Genomic DNA, 16,464 nt, shown 5'->3' with positions numbered 1-16,464 from the left:
TTGTTAGAATATTAGCCATTTTTTAAATAAAACAAACAAAAGATTTTTAATGCTCAAGGCTTCAGCTCACTTCACTTGCTTGCAGAGCACATTTTGCAGAATATAGACAAACTGGTCGATAGATTGCCTACCTTGGGGCCCTGTAGAAACAAGGCAAGCTGCAAATTCAGTCTTCAGCACACGAGTCTTCAGGAACACAACGTTATCTACAAATGCTGTACAAAAATAAGAAAAGTAACTCATCAACCAAGACAAAATTGTAGAATAATTTCAATAAAGAGATGAATTGCTAATTGAGACATTTTTGTAAATTCGGTTTCTAAGTGTTCTTGAATAATGACTGGGGAAGAAGTGGTCAAGATTCAACAATGGTTACAATTTAAACCAATTTGAGAAAGTGTTTATCATCAATGGAAATGGTCTTCAAAATATGATCATAAACACAGGTAGCCTTTATTTTAAAAAAATAAACATTGGACTCGGGATCATAATAGCTCAAGTTTTGAATTTGTTTATATATTATATAGAATCTTGGTTATTCACCCTTCTGAAATTAATAAAATGTTCTTCTTCAGATGCGGGAACAATTAATTGCAAAGATCTCTACCTGACAAAGCCAGGCTCCATCACAGCAATCCAAACTTTGACTAACTTTAGCTGCTTGACGTTTAATGGGGATCTTGGCGGTGAGGTTCTTTTTATAAAAAAAATTGGATCTATAATGTCCGAGTCATGGTCTTTAGTCCTTACCTTCTCTATCTTTGCAGTCGACAGGTAAGGGAGTCTGAAGACGGCAACAGATGTGTCCAGAGATCATTCTCCACACAATTATTTCCCCATCATGGCTAGAGGTGGCGAGGAGAGTGGGAGGACACTGAGCAACACACAGAATATCATCCTTGTGCCCATGTTTCTAGGAAGACGCATTAATATGTGTAAAGGTGAGCGTTCACACCCCCATCATAATGCTATATTTAGCACAAAAAATGAATAATGCTGTGGGATCTTTAACATTCATACATTGAAGGTGCTGACTACCCTATTGACAGTATATCTGTGCTCACTTAGGTCATCCTGCACCAATGACTAATTTTTGCTTCCTCCGGGTGTCTGACACATGTGGAAACCCAACACTGTCTTCTCTCCTGTGCATCTGAACTCCTTAACCTCCCCAGGCTTTCCCTCAGACTCACCGAACCAATGCGCAACTTAGGCGTCTGGTTCGATCCGCAGCTTTCCTTTCTACCCCACATCCTATCCCTGACCAGGATTGCTTTTTTCCACCTGTGTCACATTGCCCGCCGCCGTCACAACCAACGCAGTCAAAACCATTCGGCACTTCCCAGCTGGACTATTCCAATGCTTTCCTCGCTGGTCTCCTCAGTTCCACCATAAACACAATATTCAATTAATTCAAAACTCCACTACCTAGATACTCACCCGCACAAAATGCATACACCCATCACGCCAGTCCTTGCCAAGTTCCACTAACTCCCAATTACCGAACGGATCCTCTCACTCGTTTTCAAATCCCTTTATGCCCTCACACCTCTCTACCTATCCGATCTGCTTACCCCAATCCCACCATCTCAGCTCGACTGGCTCCAGCCTCCTGATAGTCCCTTATCCCCTCACCATCGGTGGACATGCCTTAAGCCACTACACCCCATAAACTCTGGAGCTCTCTCCCTCAATCCCTCCACCTTGCCCCCTCCGCCCTCTACATCAATAGAGGTCAGGAATGTTTTTGGACTAGTGCTCCATACAGATATTTTCTACAAAATGGAAGACTGGTTACAATCACCGTCTCTCACTGCAACTGGTGACAATACAGCATCCATTATCTAATGCAAGTGACGTTGGTGAATCAATCACGTGTGTAATCTTCCAGAGATTCATTGGCACCTGAACACCTCTTTCAAAATCTGTTTTTGCTTCACTGCAACTGTCTGACATAAACTGAGATCCAACTATCGCACTGCCATGTAGTGAATAGTCAATTTTCATCAGGGATTGTTGGCCAGGACACCAGGAGAGACCCATCCCCTTCTCATTTTGAATAGTGCCATGTGACCTGAGCAGACAGACAAGACCTTGAATTAACAGGTCATCCAAAGAATGGCACCTCCTACATTGCGGTGCACCCCAGTACTTCCTAAAACTAACATAAGATATATTCTGTTAAACGTTCATGGTGTACCAAGTCAAGAAAGCCCACTTGTGGTGGGATTTTTTAAAAAAATGCTATGTCTGTTGTAAAAGAATTCAAGATTTTTTTTTAAATTCTAATCCCATCAGTTCTATAACTTCATAATTTACAAGTCCTTCATAAATGAAAAATCTGGCAGCAATTAAAATTTATGGTAAAGATTTTGTTGAATCAAAAAAGCACCAAACTAGTAAAGAGAGAGCATTAAACTAATCACGACTCAGATCACTTGCTAACTCTGAGAAGTCCTGTATTTTACCTCTGGATAGATTATGAATGAGAATGCAAACACTTAAAATAGATGCTCTGACACCGTACACATTTCAGTGAAAGAAAATCTCAGATTGATTTATTTTGAGACCAAATACAATCCATATATTAATAAGCACCAGTGAGACATCATGTGCAAAATGAGCTGATGGAATGATGGATGCTCCTTACCAGATCATCCTCCCAATGTGTGTGAGGACGCTGAATGTGGTTAAGGTCAGCGAAAGAATCCTGTACCACAGAAGGTTAAAACAAAAGGTAGATTGTAGATCTAATAATTTAGTATTTATGTTATAAAAAATCCAGTAGCTATAAAAAATATACTAGACTGATTGCTATTTAATAATAATAATAATAATAATAATAATAATCCTTGCATTTGATATAGCGCTTTTCACGTCGGAAGGATGTCCCAAAGCGCTTCACAGAACACACTGTAAAATGAATTGACTGTATATTTGTGGGCGAACGCGGCAGCCAATTGCGCACAGCAATGTCCCACAAACAGTCGTAGATTGAAAATGACCAATTTATTTTTGTTTTCTTGTTTTGGAGGGATTATTATGAGCCTTCATAGTGACTGAAGGCTCAACCATTAATAATAATAATAATAATAATAATCCTTGCATTTGATATAGCGCTTTTCACGTCTGGAGCGGAGGGGAAAGGACATGGGCAGCAGACCTCTGTTAGCTAATTAATTAGTTAATGACTGATAGAGATGCACAGTGGAACAAATTTGTACTTGGGTACGATCTCTCCATTGAAGAATGGCCAGTCAGCACTCGGTGCTCAGACTCATTCATAAAGAGTGGCCATTTGGATAATGTACTGCAGGTGGTTAGTTGGTGTTTAAGCGTTCTGGGCATTACCCTGTGTTAAGGGTGCTACATAAGTGTAAGTTGTTGTGTTTTAAGACAGGAAGACGAAGCTGTTCAGAAACAGATGCAAGCTGTAAATCACATACTTTTTTTTAAACTATTAGGTTAATATGAAAACAATTATGATGTTTTAGTTATAAATATAATTTAAGAAATTACAATGATTCAGGTAATGAATGCTCACACAGTGACTTGAGCAAGGTATAAGAGAATGAATGACATGGCTTGTTAAACCATACTCCAGTTGAAGGAAAACAGACAAACATTAGGAGAGTAGAGAGAGAGAGAGAGGCACAGACAGATAGAAAAAGAAAGTGAACAACTTGGCAGTTTTTTAAAAAAAACTGTACAAGATGTCTTGACAAAATTTTATATTTTGCAAATTAAACCTTTAAACACTTTGAATTTTGTTTCAGAGGAAAATGTTGATAACATTAACACTCACATAATATATGTTAATTCTTCGATCCCATCCAACAGCAATCACGTATCTAAAGAAATTCAAGGCATCTGGTCATGAAAGTGCATTGTTTCTTTTAAAAACAGTGTTGAAACAAATAGTTCAGGAATTTTAAACTTACTTCCTTTTGTGTATCTCTACATACGCACAATCACTGATTTCAGCACACTTGCCAACTGCAATGAGAGCACAGTTTCATTTTTTCTAGTTTAATTTTGTGAAAAAGTTATTACAATACATTAAGACAAGTTGTTGTAAATTTTGCTCTCATTTTCTCCAATGCACTTTAGCAATAATAATACTTACATTTATCACGCTTTGAGCCGTCTCAAAGAGCTTCAAAGTGAATTGACTGTATATTTTGTGGGGGAAACGTGGCAACCAATTGCGTACAGCAGTGGTATTAGAAGGTACTTTACCCTTTATACATGGCAGTTGGATGAATGATAGCATTATATTCCTGAAGATTAGTGATTGGGAGGGATAGAAGGAGAGAAAGTATGCACAAACCCAGTGGTCCAGGCAACAATAACAAGATTCCATTTATAAAGCACCTTTCACATCAGGAGGACGTCCCAAGGCGCTGCACAGTTGGGTCAGGACCCGAGCAGGGGGGGAAATGGTCAGGGTGAGGGGAGGGAAGGAGCGAGGAGGGGGGAAATGGTCAGGGTGAGGGAGGGAAGGGAGGGAGCGAGGAGGGGGAACAGAGTCGAGAGGGGAGCTGAAGGCTCAGTCAAAGAGAAAGGTTTTGAGACCGGCCTTGAAGGAGGAAAGGGAGGAAGCGGCGAAGGCACTGGGGGATAGAGTTCCAGAGCCTAGGGGCTGAGAGGCTGAAGGCCCGACCACCGATGGTCGGGCGATTGGGGCGGGGACGTGGAGCAGACCGGAGCCGGAGGAACGGAGGGTACGGGCAGGTAGGTAGGGGGATAGTAGGTTGGAGAGGTAGGAGGGAGCGAGGCCGTGGATGGCCTTATAGGTGAGGATGAGGATCTTGAAATCAATCCTCTGGGGGATGGGGAGCCAGTGGAGGCGAGCGAGGGTGGGAGTGATGTGGTCCCGAAGCCTGGTGCGGGACAGTACACGAGCTGCAGAGTTCTGAATGACCTGCAGCTTGTGGAGGGAGGTGCCGGGAAGGCCGACGAGGAGAGAGTTCCCATAGTCCAGCCTTGAGGTGACAAAGGCGTGGACCAGGGTTTCAGCAGCGTGAGGGGTGAGGTAGTGCCGGAGTCTGGCGATGTTCCGGAGGTGATGGAAGGCGGTGCCAGTTGTGGTGCGGATGTGAGGGTGAAAGGACAGCTCAGGGTCAAACAAAATGCCGAGGTTCCTGACCGGCTTTGAGAGGTGGAGAGTGCAGCCTTGGATGCTGATGGTGTCGGCGCCTGAGGTGCGGACTCGAGCCAATCAGGAGGGCCTCGGTTTTTCGCACGTTGAGCTGAAGAAAGTTGTCTCTCGTCCAAGACTCGATGTCAGACAGGCAGGCTGTCAGGACATCGGTGGTCGTGGAGTTGAGAGTAGAGGAGGAAAGGTAGAGTTGGGTGTCATCCGCATACATGTGGAAGTTAACTCCATGTCTGCGGATGATGTCACCAAGGGGGAGCATATAGAGGGTGAAGAGGAGGGGACCGAGGACAGAGCCCTGAGGGACACCACATGAGACAGTGCGGGGGGTGGAGGAGAAGCCATTTGTCGAGACAAAGTGAAGACGGTGAGAAAGGTACGACCTAAACCACTCAAGGACAGTGCCTTGAAGGTTGAGGTGGGAGGACAAGCGGTGGAGTAGGATAGCATGGTCGACCGTATCGAATGCTGCCAATAGGTCGAGGAGGACGAGGAGGCAGAGGGAGCCCTGGTCACAGATGGTCAGGATATCATTGGTGACCTTGACCAGGGCAGTTTCTGTGTATCAAAGATAGTTAATCGTCTGGGGTGGAGGGCTCTACTGTTATAGAGATTACGTTTATGTGCGATGGCATCCTCATTTCCCAACAGTCCAGAAAAGCTCCTGCACCTGCTACAATATTGGATCTTTCACTTTACTAAATTATAGAGTGGAAGCCTGTGAAGTCGACACATTTGTGGTTTTGTCTGCCTTAAGAGGCGTCCAAGGTTAACCAAAATACAATTCCCGCCCAGCAGAGGAGAGTTGGCGGCTGATGCCGTGTAATAATATGTGATAACGTTGTTTCGCTTGAAACAATGTTAACTAACCAGTTAAACTAACCAGGTTAAAGTTACAAACCTGTACTCAACAGAATTCAGTTTGGCTGTACAATACCTTCCCGCCCAGTAGAGGAGCAGCGGCACTGCCTCCCTCCCATTGCCATTCCCATTGGACATGAAGAGGACCAATTAGTGGTGGCTCCGAGCTGATTGACAGCCTTGAAGCCGCTTGTGCACGTTTGGGCTCCAGCCCTTCACAAGCGGCTCAGCTGTCAATCAATCGTGATTTGGCTCCTCCCATTCCCTCCCTTGTTCTTCCCTGTTCCGCCCCCCCTCATCGATTGACAGCCCAACTCCAGCCGCTTGTGAATGGTCCGAGTCCGCTGCCAATCAATATTGCTCCCCTCATCTCCATCCTGGCTGGATGGAGCCACTTGACACACAAGAAGGCCTGAGTGAGTATATTCAGCGGTGAGCATCGTGACATTTTGACCAGATTTTTGTCCGAATTAACCGGCATATTTAAAACGGGTAAGAATACAAATGAATCTACCAGGTGATTTACCTGTCATCCAGGGTACCGTAATTATCCTTTCATTTAATAATAATAATAATAATCCTTGCATTTTAAATAGCACTTTTCATGTCGGGAGGACGTCCCCCGCCACTCCGCGCAGGTCATCTCCTCCAACCTTCACTGCGAGGAGATGCTGGATTTCCTTGAATCCAAGATGAAGGGAATCCGCTCCGCGGTCACTTCCCCTCCAATATCCACCCACCACCCACCCCTTCCACACTCCGACTCCTACCCATCCTCCCCTACACACCTTCGTACCCGTTTCCCCATCCTCTGTCACCAAACTCATCCTCTCCCTGAAACCTACCACCTGCTCCCTTGACCCCATCCCCACTCCACTCCTTATCTCCCAGCTCCACCTCCTTGCCCCACATATCACAGACATCGTCAACCTGTCCCTCTCCTCTGGCTCTATTCCCATTCCCTTAAAAACTGCCACCATCACTCCCACCTTAAAAAAACCCTCCCTTGATGCGTCGCAGCTATCAAGCTACCGGCCCATCTCCAACCTCCCCTTCCTATCCAAGGTCCTGGAACGAGTTGTCGCCTCCCAGCTGCGCTCTTTCCTCTCCAACCATTCACTATTCGAACCCCTTCAGTCGGGTTTCCGTGCTGCCCATAGCACAGAAACTGCCCTGGTCAAGGTCACCAATGACATCCTGACCATCTGTGACCAGGGCTCCCTCTGCCTCCTCGACCTATCGGCAGCATTCGATACGGTCGACCATGCTATCCTCCTCCACCGCTTGTCCTCCCACCTAAACCTTCAAGGCCCTGTCCTTGAGTGGTTTAGGTCGTACCTCTCCCACCGTCTTCACTTTGTCTCCACAAATGGTTTTTCCTCCAGCCCCCGCACTGTCTCGTGCGGTGTCCCTCAAGGCTCTGTCCTCGGTCCCCTCCTCTTCACCCTCTATATGCTCCCCCTTGGTGACATCATCCGCAGACATGGGGTTAACTTCCACATGTATGCGGATGACACCCAACTCTACCTTTCCTCCTCTACCCTCAACTCCACGACCACCGATGTCCTGACAGCTGCCTGTCCGACATCGAGTCCTGGACGAGATAACTTTCTCCAGCTCAACGTGCGTAAAACTGAGGCCCTCCTGATTGGCTCGCGTCAGCGCCTCCGCACCTCAGGCGCTGACAGCATCAGCATCCAAGGCTGCACTCTCCACCTCTCAAAGCCAGTCAGGAACCTCGGGGTTCTGTTCGACCCTGAGCTGTCCTTTCTCCCCCATATCCGCGCCACAACTGGCACCGCCTTCCATCACCTCCGGAATGTCGCCAGACTACGGCACTACCTCACCCCTCACGCTGCTGAAACTCTGGTCCACGCCTTTATCACCTCAAGGCTGGACTATGGGAACTCTCTCCTCGCCGGCCTTCCCGGCACCTCCCTCCACAAGCTGCAGGTCATTCAGAACTCTGCAGCTCGTGTACTGTCCCGCACCAGGCTTCGGGACCACATCACTCCCACCCTCGCTCGCCTCCACTGGCTCCCCATCCCCCAGAGGATCGAATTCAAGATCCTCATCCTCACCTACAAGGCCATTCACGGCCTTGCTCCCTCCTACCTCTCCGACCTACTATCCCCCACCTACCTGCCCGTACTCTCCATTCCTCTGGCTCCGGTCTGCTCCACATCCCCCGCCCCAACCGCCCTACTATCGGTGGCCGGGCCTTCAGCCTCTCAGCCCCGAGGCTCTGGAACTCTATCCCCCAGTGCCTTCGCCGCCTCCTCCCTTTCCTCCTTCAAGGCCGGTCTCAAGACCTTTCTCTTTGACCGTGCCTTCAGCTCCCCTCTCGACTCTCTACCCCCTCCTCGCTCCCTCCCTTCCTTCCCCTCACCATTTCACCCCTGCTCGGGTCCTGACCCAACTGTACAGCGCCTTGGGACGTCCTCCCGATGTGAAAGGCGCTCAATAAATGGAATCTTGTTGTTGTTGTGTTGTTGTCCCAAAGCGCTTCACAGATCACACTGTAAAGTGAATTGACTGTATATTTGTGGGCGAACGCGGCAGCCAATTGCGCACAGCAATGTCCCACAAACAGTCGTAGATTGAAAATGACCAATTTATTATTGTTTTTGGTTTTGGAGGGATTATTATTAGGCTCTGTGTGGAGTAAGGAATCTTGCCCAAGGTTTCGCCCTCTGCCTGGAATTGAACTCAGGTCTCTCGCTTGCAAAGCGAGTGCTCTAACCACTGAGCTACAGGACTCCACATATCAGGAGGACGTCTCAAAGTGGAGGCCTGTAGCATATTAGTTAGAGCACACGCCTAGCAACCAGGATTATCTGGGTTCGATTCCCGGACATGGAGAAACGTTAAGCTAGTTTCCTTACTTGACACCCTGTTTACCTAGCAATAAATAGGAACCCGGTTGTTAGTTGACTGGTGGATCGCATTTCTGGGGATAACAATTCCTTCCAAAAAAAAAATAATAATTTGGTCACTCAATCAACGACTGTTTGTGGGACACTGCTGTACGGAATTGGCTGCCGGGTTTTGTCCACAAAATGCATAGTTAATTCACTTTACAGTATATTCTGTGAAGCGCTTTGAGACATCTCAAAGACATGATAAAGTGTTACATCAAATGCAAGGATTATGATTATTATTATAAAGCCTTCACTAGATTTACTGTCAAGTGTAGTAACTGTGTATTTTAAGCAAACGTACTAGTACTTTTATTGTACTCAATCTCTATCCAAATCCTGAAAAAGCCCTGCTGAACCCCTGTTGAAGTAAATAATAGGATTTACCTTTCTTTAATGTTCTGAGACATTGGCCATTATTGTAATTCCAGATCTTCAAACATCCATCTCTCCCTCCAGTTATTAGTCTACCGGGTAAAAAGGATTTGTTTTAATCTCTGTGTTATGCTGCATTGAACTATTCAAAGCTAATTAGCAAATGACAATTATTTACCTCCTTCCACTGTCATCAAAGGTCATGCAGCTAATGGCAGAATCTTTGTGAGCCTCACTGAACTCAAACATTAGGCTTCCTGTATCCAAGTCCCAGACTTTGACCTTCTGCATTAAAATAAAATCAGTATTACACTCAAAGCTGCTTCATTCCAATTCAAGCCCCATACTGTTTACAAGATTTATTTGGGTGAAGAACACCTTTTGGCCCATTTGATCTTATCCCTTCAGAATAACCACCCTATTTTGAGTCTATTCTAACAAAAATCAACAAGTCACCCTATTTTGTCTCTTTTGGAGTGATTGCGTACAGACCGACCCCCATTATAATAAAGGGATTTGAATACAGAAACTCAGACCCCACTTTATAATGTGGCCACTAAAAGAATGGCTGCTGGTCAGCCCTTCCAGATTGTTCGGTCACCATTCAAGTCACACAGCTTGGTGGGAATCCTTTTCGTAAGGATTGCTGCCAGTTACTATGACACCGCTACACGCTGGAAGGTCTTCTGCAATGGTGCTCTGTCCACAGAGTAGCTTACTCCACAGGGTGACCCAGATATAAATGAAACCCATGCTATAACACGGCTTTACAATGACATATTTACCAAGAAACGTGATGCTCCTCCAGCTGATATCCTGTGTGCATTTATCTGATCAACAAGATGCCATCATAAGCACATTGATTTTTGACCCATAATCTTAAAACCATCCAATAATTACAAGGAGTCAACAGTTATACAGGTCACAAAACAGCTGTAAGTAACATTTCTCTACAGCTATTCTAAGCATCTTCAATAGAGGCAGTATACATTAAACATTGGAACTCTTTGATTTACATTATAAAGGTTCTCGGATTTTTCTTGTTTTTAAAAAAATTTAATTCACTATAATTATAGTGAACAAGCACCACAATATCTTGCACTTACAGATCCTTCTGAACAGCTGACCACTTGTTGAAACTCTTTGTTATATCTGCAACACAAAACTGGCTCTTTGTGGGAGGCAAGGAGATTGGAATCAGGTTTGGGTCTGCAAGAGTGGAGGGAAACACAAACAAAAGTGACTTACCAACCAAAGGCCCCAAATTATATCTAGTCTTAGCCCATCAGGCCATTTGGATCTACATTTTAATATCACACAGAAATTGGGAACAATTCTTAAATTCATGCTTAATTTGAAAGAGATAAATTAGTCATTCATTTCATGACTGTTTAAGCGATTTTGTTCTTTGCAAATTGGCTGTCATGTTAGCCTATAAATGCAGCCACTACAATTAGCCATGAAGCACTTTGAGTCATTCACCGTTCTAGCTCCAATGATGATTGTCAGTATTTATCGTCAGTCGCATATTCAGTAAACTTGTCAATAAGTGTAGGAATACTCTCGGTGGCAGTCTACTCTAATATTTACAACAACAGCTTGCATTTACATAGCACCCTTCAAGCGGGATATTGTCTCAGAACACTTAAACATTTACATTTGATAATCCAACTTAGCACTTCACATCAAGTTTAGTGATTGTTGTGGTATATGTCGCAGCTAATTTAAGATGGTAATGTCCCAAAAAGTGCAAGGAGTTGAACGATCAATTTGGGTTGCAGCACATTTTGTAAATGAACACAAATTACTTCAGAAAGCATACAGAACCAGTATTGATGAGACTTACTTCAGCCTTACACGCAGAAGAGCAATGGAATCTGTAGCAATGAAGAGTGCTTTTATCCCAGGTGCATAACAACACGTTGCAAGGTCTCCTCTGATTCCACTGGCTTTTGCATTGACTGTGACCAGGCAGCATTGATCCTCAATGTCCCAGATCTGCAAACAAAAACAAGAGTTTAGAAAGAAAGTTTTAATATGTAAAATAGACAGATAAATGTAAAATAATCAGCAATCAGATAAGGAAACAACAACGATATGCATTTGTACGGGGCAGCATCTGGAGTGCTTAATACACTGGAGCTAGAACGGTGAAAGTAAAACAAATGTATAGGCAGACATTCGTACAAGAGACAGAACAGAATTCTAAATAAAGGGCTCAAAACTTTTCAAGGCATTTAGAATATCAGGGTGATTTTCAATCGGATCCTCTATCCTGACCCATTTATAATAATAAATAATAATAGCATTTGATATAGCTCCTTATCATGTCTCAAAGACATCTCAAAGCGCTTCACAGAATACAATTGAAGCCACTTAAGCCGGACACATCGGAACCAGGTGTTTTGTCCGGCTTAAGAGGCATCCGAGGTTAACCAAAGCTCCCTTACCTTTTCCCACCCAGGAGAAGATCAGTGGCAACCTCCGCCCACTGCCATTCCCATTGGACGGGAAGGGGACCAATTAGTGGAGGCTCCAAGGTGATTGACAGCGTGAAGCCTCTTGTGATTGAAGGGCACGCCACACGTTCACAAGTGCTCCAGCTGTCAATCAAGCATGAACTGACTCCTCCCATTCCCTCTCTTGTTTCTTTCCCATTCATCTGACCCCTTACTGATTGGCAGCCCAAATCCACATGTGAATGGCTGGAGTCTGCTGTCAATCAATCACACTTTGACTCCTCCCATCTCCATCCCAGAGTTGCTTATACCTGAATAATAATCTTTGCATTTGATATAGATATCACGCCTTCAAGATGTCTCAAAGCGCTTCACAGAATATATTGTAAAGTGAATTGACTGTATATTTTGTGGGCAAAACGCAGCAGCCAATTGGACACAGCAGTGTACCACAAACAGTTGTGGATTGAAAGACCAATTTATTATTATTTTTTGAAGGAATTATAACCCCAGGAAAAGTGATCTGCCAATCGACTAACAATCAGATTCCTACTTAATGCTAAGTAAGGAAACTTGCCCAAGATTTCGTCCTGCCGGGAATCGAACTCAGGTTTCTCACTTGCGAGGCAAGTGCTCTAACCATTGAGCTACAGGACTCCAGAATGGAGGAACTCTACACACAGAAGCCACGAGTGACTAGACTCAGCATTTTGTCCGGATTAGCGGGCATATTTAAAACAGGTGGGAATAAAAATGAATCGGGGCCAGGTGTTTTGTCCGATTTGCCTGGCATGCTGGATTAATCAGCGTCCGGCTAAGCAGCTTCCACCGTAAATTGAATTGACTGTATTTTGTGGGCAAAACATTTAAAGTAAATTGCCCCCAACCTTAACGTCCCAGTGTAAATCGTTCCATTTCCAACAACAATTCTCCTCTCAGAGTAACTACTGATTTGTACCACATCTTGGGCAGTGGTTTTACACCTAACAGGACCTGGCCATTGCACAAAAAGAGCCTTCCAATCTGAGTTTTTATATGTCCCATTCAAACACGGGTTCTAGAGGAGACAAAGTGTCATTGCTATTTATCCCTGTGTTATTTGAAATAGGCTGCACTTCACAAGGTTAAATCAAAGATATATGGAATGAATTTAAAAAACTAATAATTTATGAGGCAGGATACACAGGGAGAGATAGGCAATGTACAGAATATGGTTGACCACAGAATTATGTGACGGGCTTACAAACCTTCACAGTATTATCAATGGAGATGGAAAATATTTTTTTCTCAGCAGTATCGATGCACACGAAGAAGATTGGAGCACAGTGACCTCTCATCACACCAGTGGGTTTCCTTCACACAAAAATAGTGTTAATTTCTTGTCAGACCAACCTCAGACTTTTCTTTGAGGAGGTGACATCCTAAATTGAAGGTGAGAAGCTAGGTAGCACACAATAGATTCCTTCACTGATGTTACTGGGCATCAAGAATCAGAAAATAGATTCCTGGCCATTACAGGTTCTAAATTAGCTGAAGGAAAGGAAGCAAAAGGTAGTTGTTAGGGAATTTTGATCCACAATAGGGAAAGGGAAATTAAATCTAGTGCCTTTGATGCTTATATGGGGTCTGTATATTCCTTCTTATTTATTTTTGGTCAGTCTGGTGTGTTGACACATGCAGAAACCCATCACCATGCTTAAGAGTATCCAGACCAAGCTGAGATTTCCATGCATCCTACCAACACATGGAAATCCCAGAGACAGATTGTTGGAATGGAATGCGCACTCTCTCCCTGGAGGGACACATCCTGCTTACCTAATTCCGGAAAATATTAGGCGCTGGTTGGTAAGAGCCAAGGCTTGGGGACCCCAGAGTGTACGTTGGGGTAACTGCTGGAGTCTAACCAGCTAAATCCACATAGCTTGCCACATTGGGACTTACTGTTCTTTATATATTTTAATGACTGGGATTTACGGAAAGTCAGGCAGGTCGTATTCTGGAAAAATGAGTTCAAATGGGCTGAAGCACCTTCTTCATCTGAACCGAACTTATAAAGAATTCCACCATTTTAAAAACCTGGGTCTTCTCTTCCCTCCACCCCTGAATCTTATGCTACCTTACAAGGACAGCTCCAAAAGCCTATCCAACAACTTGGAGCAAGTCATGGCAACCTCCATGTTCATTGTTCAAGACGTTACAGCAGCACATAACATAAGTTTATAATGTAACAATTATTATCTGCATTCCTTCACTATTGAGCGACAAAAACATAGAAAGGAAGACTGAAATATCAATGGAAAAATGTACAAGAATGATTGGAAAGTTTCTATGCAGCAACTAATTAAGGAAGTTATGAAAAGCAATTCATGTCAGTTCTCTACCAGAATCATTATTTCACATCTTACCCAGGAATATAAGGGTTCCACAATCTCACAATCCTGTCCAGCCCTCCAGTCACCACCAGTTTGGATTTTTTACAGAAATCAAAGGTTTTTACACCTTTGTAGACTTGAAATACAGACTGATCACAGTCTAGCCTTTTTTGAGGAACGACAGCAGAGCTGTGACTCTTTTTCCGCTTTCCCTCTTTCCAAGACTCCTTCAATTCCTTCATCTCTTGTTCCAGGTTAGTGGTTCCAGTGGTGCACCCTTCAACAAGGGTTCAGTAAACAAGTCAAATATCACACATAAATAACAGAGGGTAGCAAATAGATGAGAAACACATGGGGGAAAAAGAAAAAATGAAGTTTTGTGTAGAAAATCTGTTAGAAACCAAAGTATTACATCAACTGTTGCCTAAATATAGAACAATGTGTATGAGTGAGCTTATAAAATATTATTTTGAACTTTTAATCTATTTTACTGTAGAACATTCTATTACTTTTATCAGCATACAGGGACAAATTTCCAAAGCTTCAAGAAGCAGGTACAGCCCACATCAATAGCCATACTTCATGGAGCAGAAAGAAACAATAAATGTTCAAACTTTCAGGGCCTGAGATGCAGTTACACACGGTAGTTCCATTAAGCTAATCACATGGTGAGGAGCATATGCTAAAAAGAAAAGCAATGTTGCAAATCATAAAATACAAGTTGCACCTGTGAATATTTTCCTTCACCTCTCTCAATACCCATGTTCAACGTGTTTACAAATGTCTTAGCTAATGGGTTGCTTTGCTCTCCAGAACCTTTAAAAGGTTGCTGTTTCTTACACCAATAATTAAGGTGGGTGTCCTTCAATCAACCTCCCTGTTGTACTCAGGCATACTGTCACCTGCTCCTATTAACTAGCCACGTATCGACAGCAACAACAAATTACACTTGTATAGCATCCTTCATGTTGGAAAGATTTCCCAGGGTGATGGGACAGTCCGAGGTTTTTGGACCTGAGCTGGGAGTTGGGGTGGAGGGCAGGATGGGTGGGAGTGGGAGGGTGGCTGAACGCACGGTTGAAGAGGAAGGTCTTTAGATGGGACTGAAGGAGGCAGAGCGAGGGATTATGGGATAGAGTTCCAGATCATCCAAAACTGCAGCTCGTGTACTCTCACACACCAGGCTCCGTGACCCCACCCTCACCCGACTCCACTGGCTCCCCATCCCCCAGAGGATCGAGTTCAAGACCCTCGTCCTCACCTTTAAGGCCATCCATGTCCTTGCTCCCTCCTACCTCTCTGACCTGCTGACTCCCTACCAATCTGCCCGCTCCCTCCGTTCAGTGGGTTCCGGCCTGCTCCATGTCTCCCGCCCTACCATCGATGGCTGGGCTTTCAGCCTCTCTGCCCCCACGCTCTGGAACTCCATCCCATAGTCCATCCGCCTCGCTTCCTCCCTTGCCTCCTTCAAGCCTGGTCTCAAGAGCTTTCTCTTCGACCGTGCCTTTGGTCTCCCTCCCACCTCTCTGCCTTCCCTCACTCCTACACCACCCCTCCCCCATGCTCGGGCTCCGACATCTGACTGTTCAGCGCTTTGGGACGTTCTCACAACGTAAAAGGTGCTCTATAAATGTAATGTTGTTGTTGTGTGGGGGTAGGGATGCTGAATGCTTGACCACCAATGGTGGGGCGGGAAGTGTGGGGGACCTGTGTCTGCCGAACGGAGAGAGCGGACAGGTTGACATGGGGTTAGGTGGTCGGAGAGGTGCGATGGTTTTGAAATTATCCCCTTTTCCCGAGAGGCCCAGGATTCAGTACAACTTGCTTCTTCCTCTCAGACATACTGGCATGATTATTGGTCCAGATAAGAGTAAATGAGATGGACCAGTTGAGCAGTGGGAAAATTGGAGAAGACAAAAAATATCATGGGCCACTCTGCAGCTCATTCAATGAACATCACAAGAGTTTAAAATGTCTGCATTTTACAAATTGGATGACATTTCGAAACATAAAATCGAGCAGTTAAGCGAAGTCTGTACAATTTCCAACCCTGCACAGATACTGAAACTCTGAATTAAGATACTTCAGAAATATCTGGAATTTGTTACCTATAACCATTGCTGTAGCCTCATGGTTTGAGGTGGAGATAACTGCTTGGATTGAATCATAATACTTCAGCTGAAAGGAGAACATTACAAAAACATTAAACCATGAAATGGAAAGAATAAAATTTAAAGATAAAAAAAATTCTAATATAAAAACAATCTCAAACGTTCAGTCTGAACTCAACTGATGTAATCAGATCTCAGGTTTGATGCCCC

The 16,464-nt window shown here is 44.3% G+C and overlaps 1 protein-coding gene across 1 annotated transcript in view; it reads right to left on the bottom strand.

Annotated features, from left to right (window-relative positions):
- wdr95 (WD40 repeat domain 95) overlaps window positions 1-16,464 on the bottom strand; it is a 48,232-nt gene that overhangs the window by 11,897 nt on the left and 19,871 nt on the right. The window contains exons 11-22 of the mRNA XM_007891323.2: window positions 16,252-16,321; window positions 14,177-14,420; window positions 13,019-13,124; window positions 11,159-11,310; window positions 10,419-10,521; window positions 9,491-9,597; window positions 9,325-9,404; window positions 3,942-3,996; window positions 3,806-3,851; window positions 2,651-2,710; window positions 751-913; window positions 132-215 (exon numbers count right to left, since the gene is read on the bottom strand). Of these exons, the coding sequence (XP_007889514.1) occupies window positions 132-215; window positions 751-913; window positions 2,651-2,710; window positions 3,806-3,851; window positions 3,942-3,996; window positions 9,325-9,404; window positions 9,491-9,597; window positions 10,419-10,521; window positions 11,159-11,310; window positions 13,019-13,124; window positions 14,177-14,420; window positions 16,252-16,321 (1,270 nt within the window). The remainder of the gene's footprint in view (window positions 1-131; window positions 216-750; window positions 914-2,650; window positions 2,711-3,805; window positions 3,852-3,941; window positions 3,997-9,324; window positions 9,405-9,490; window positions 9,598-10,418; window positions 10,522-11,158; window positions 11,311-13,018; window positions 13,125-14,176; window positions 14,421-16,251; window positions 16,322-16,464) is intronic.

The sequence above is a fragment of the Callorhinchus milii genome, unplaced genomic scaffold (assembly GCF_018977255.1).
Source record: "Callorhinchus milii isolate IMCB2004 unplaced genomic scaffold, IMCB_Cmil_1.0 Scaffold4, whole genome shotgun sequence".
In the NCBI taxonomy this organism is placed as follows: Eukaryota; Metazoa; Chordata; class Chondrichthyes; order Chimaeriformes; family Callorhinchidae; genus Callorhinchus; species Callorhinchus milii.
Note: the sequence above shows the minus strand (reverse complement) of the source record. Positions and strands in the feature narration are given on the sequence as shown.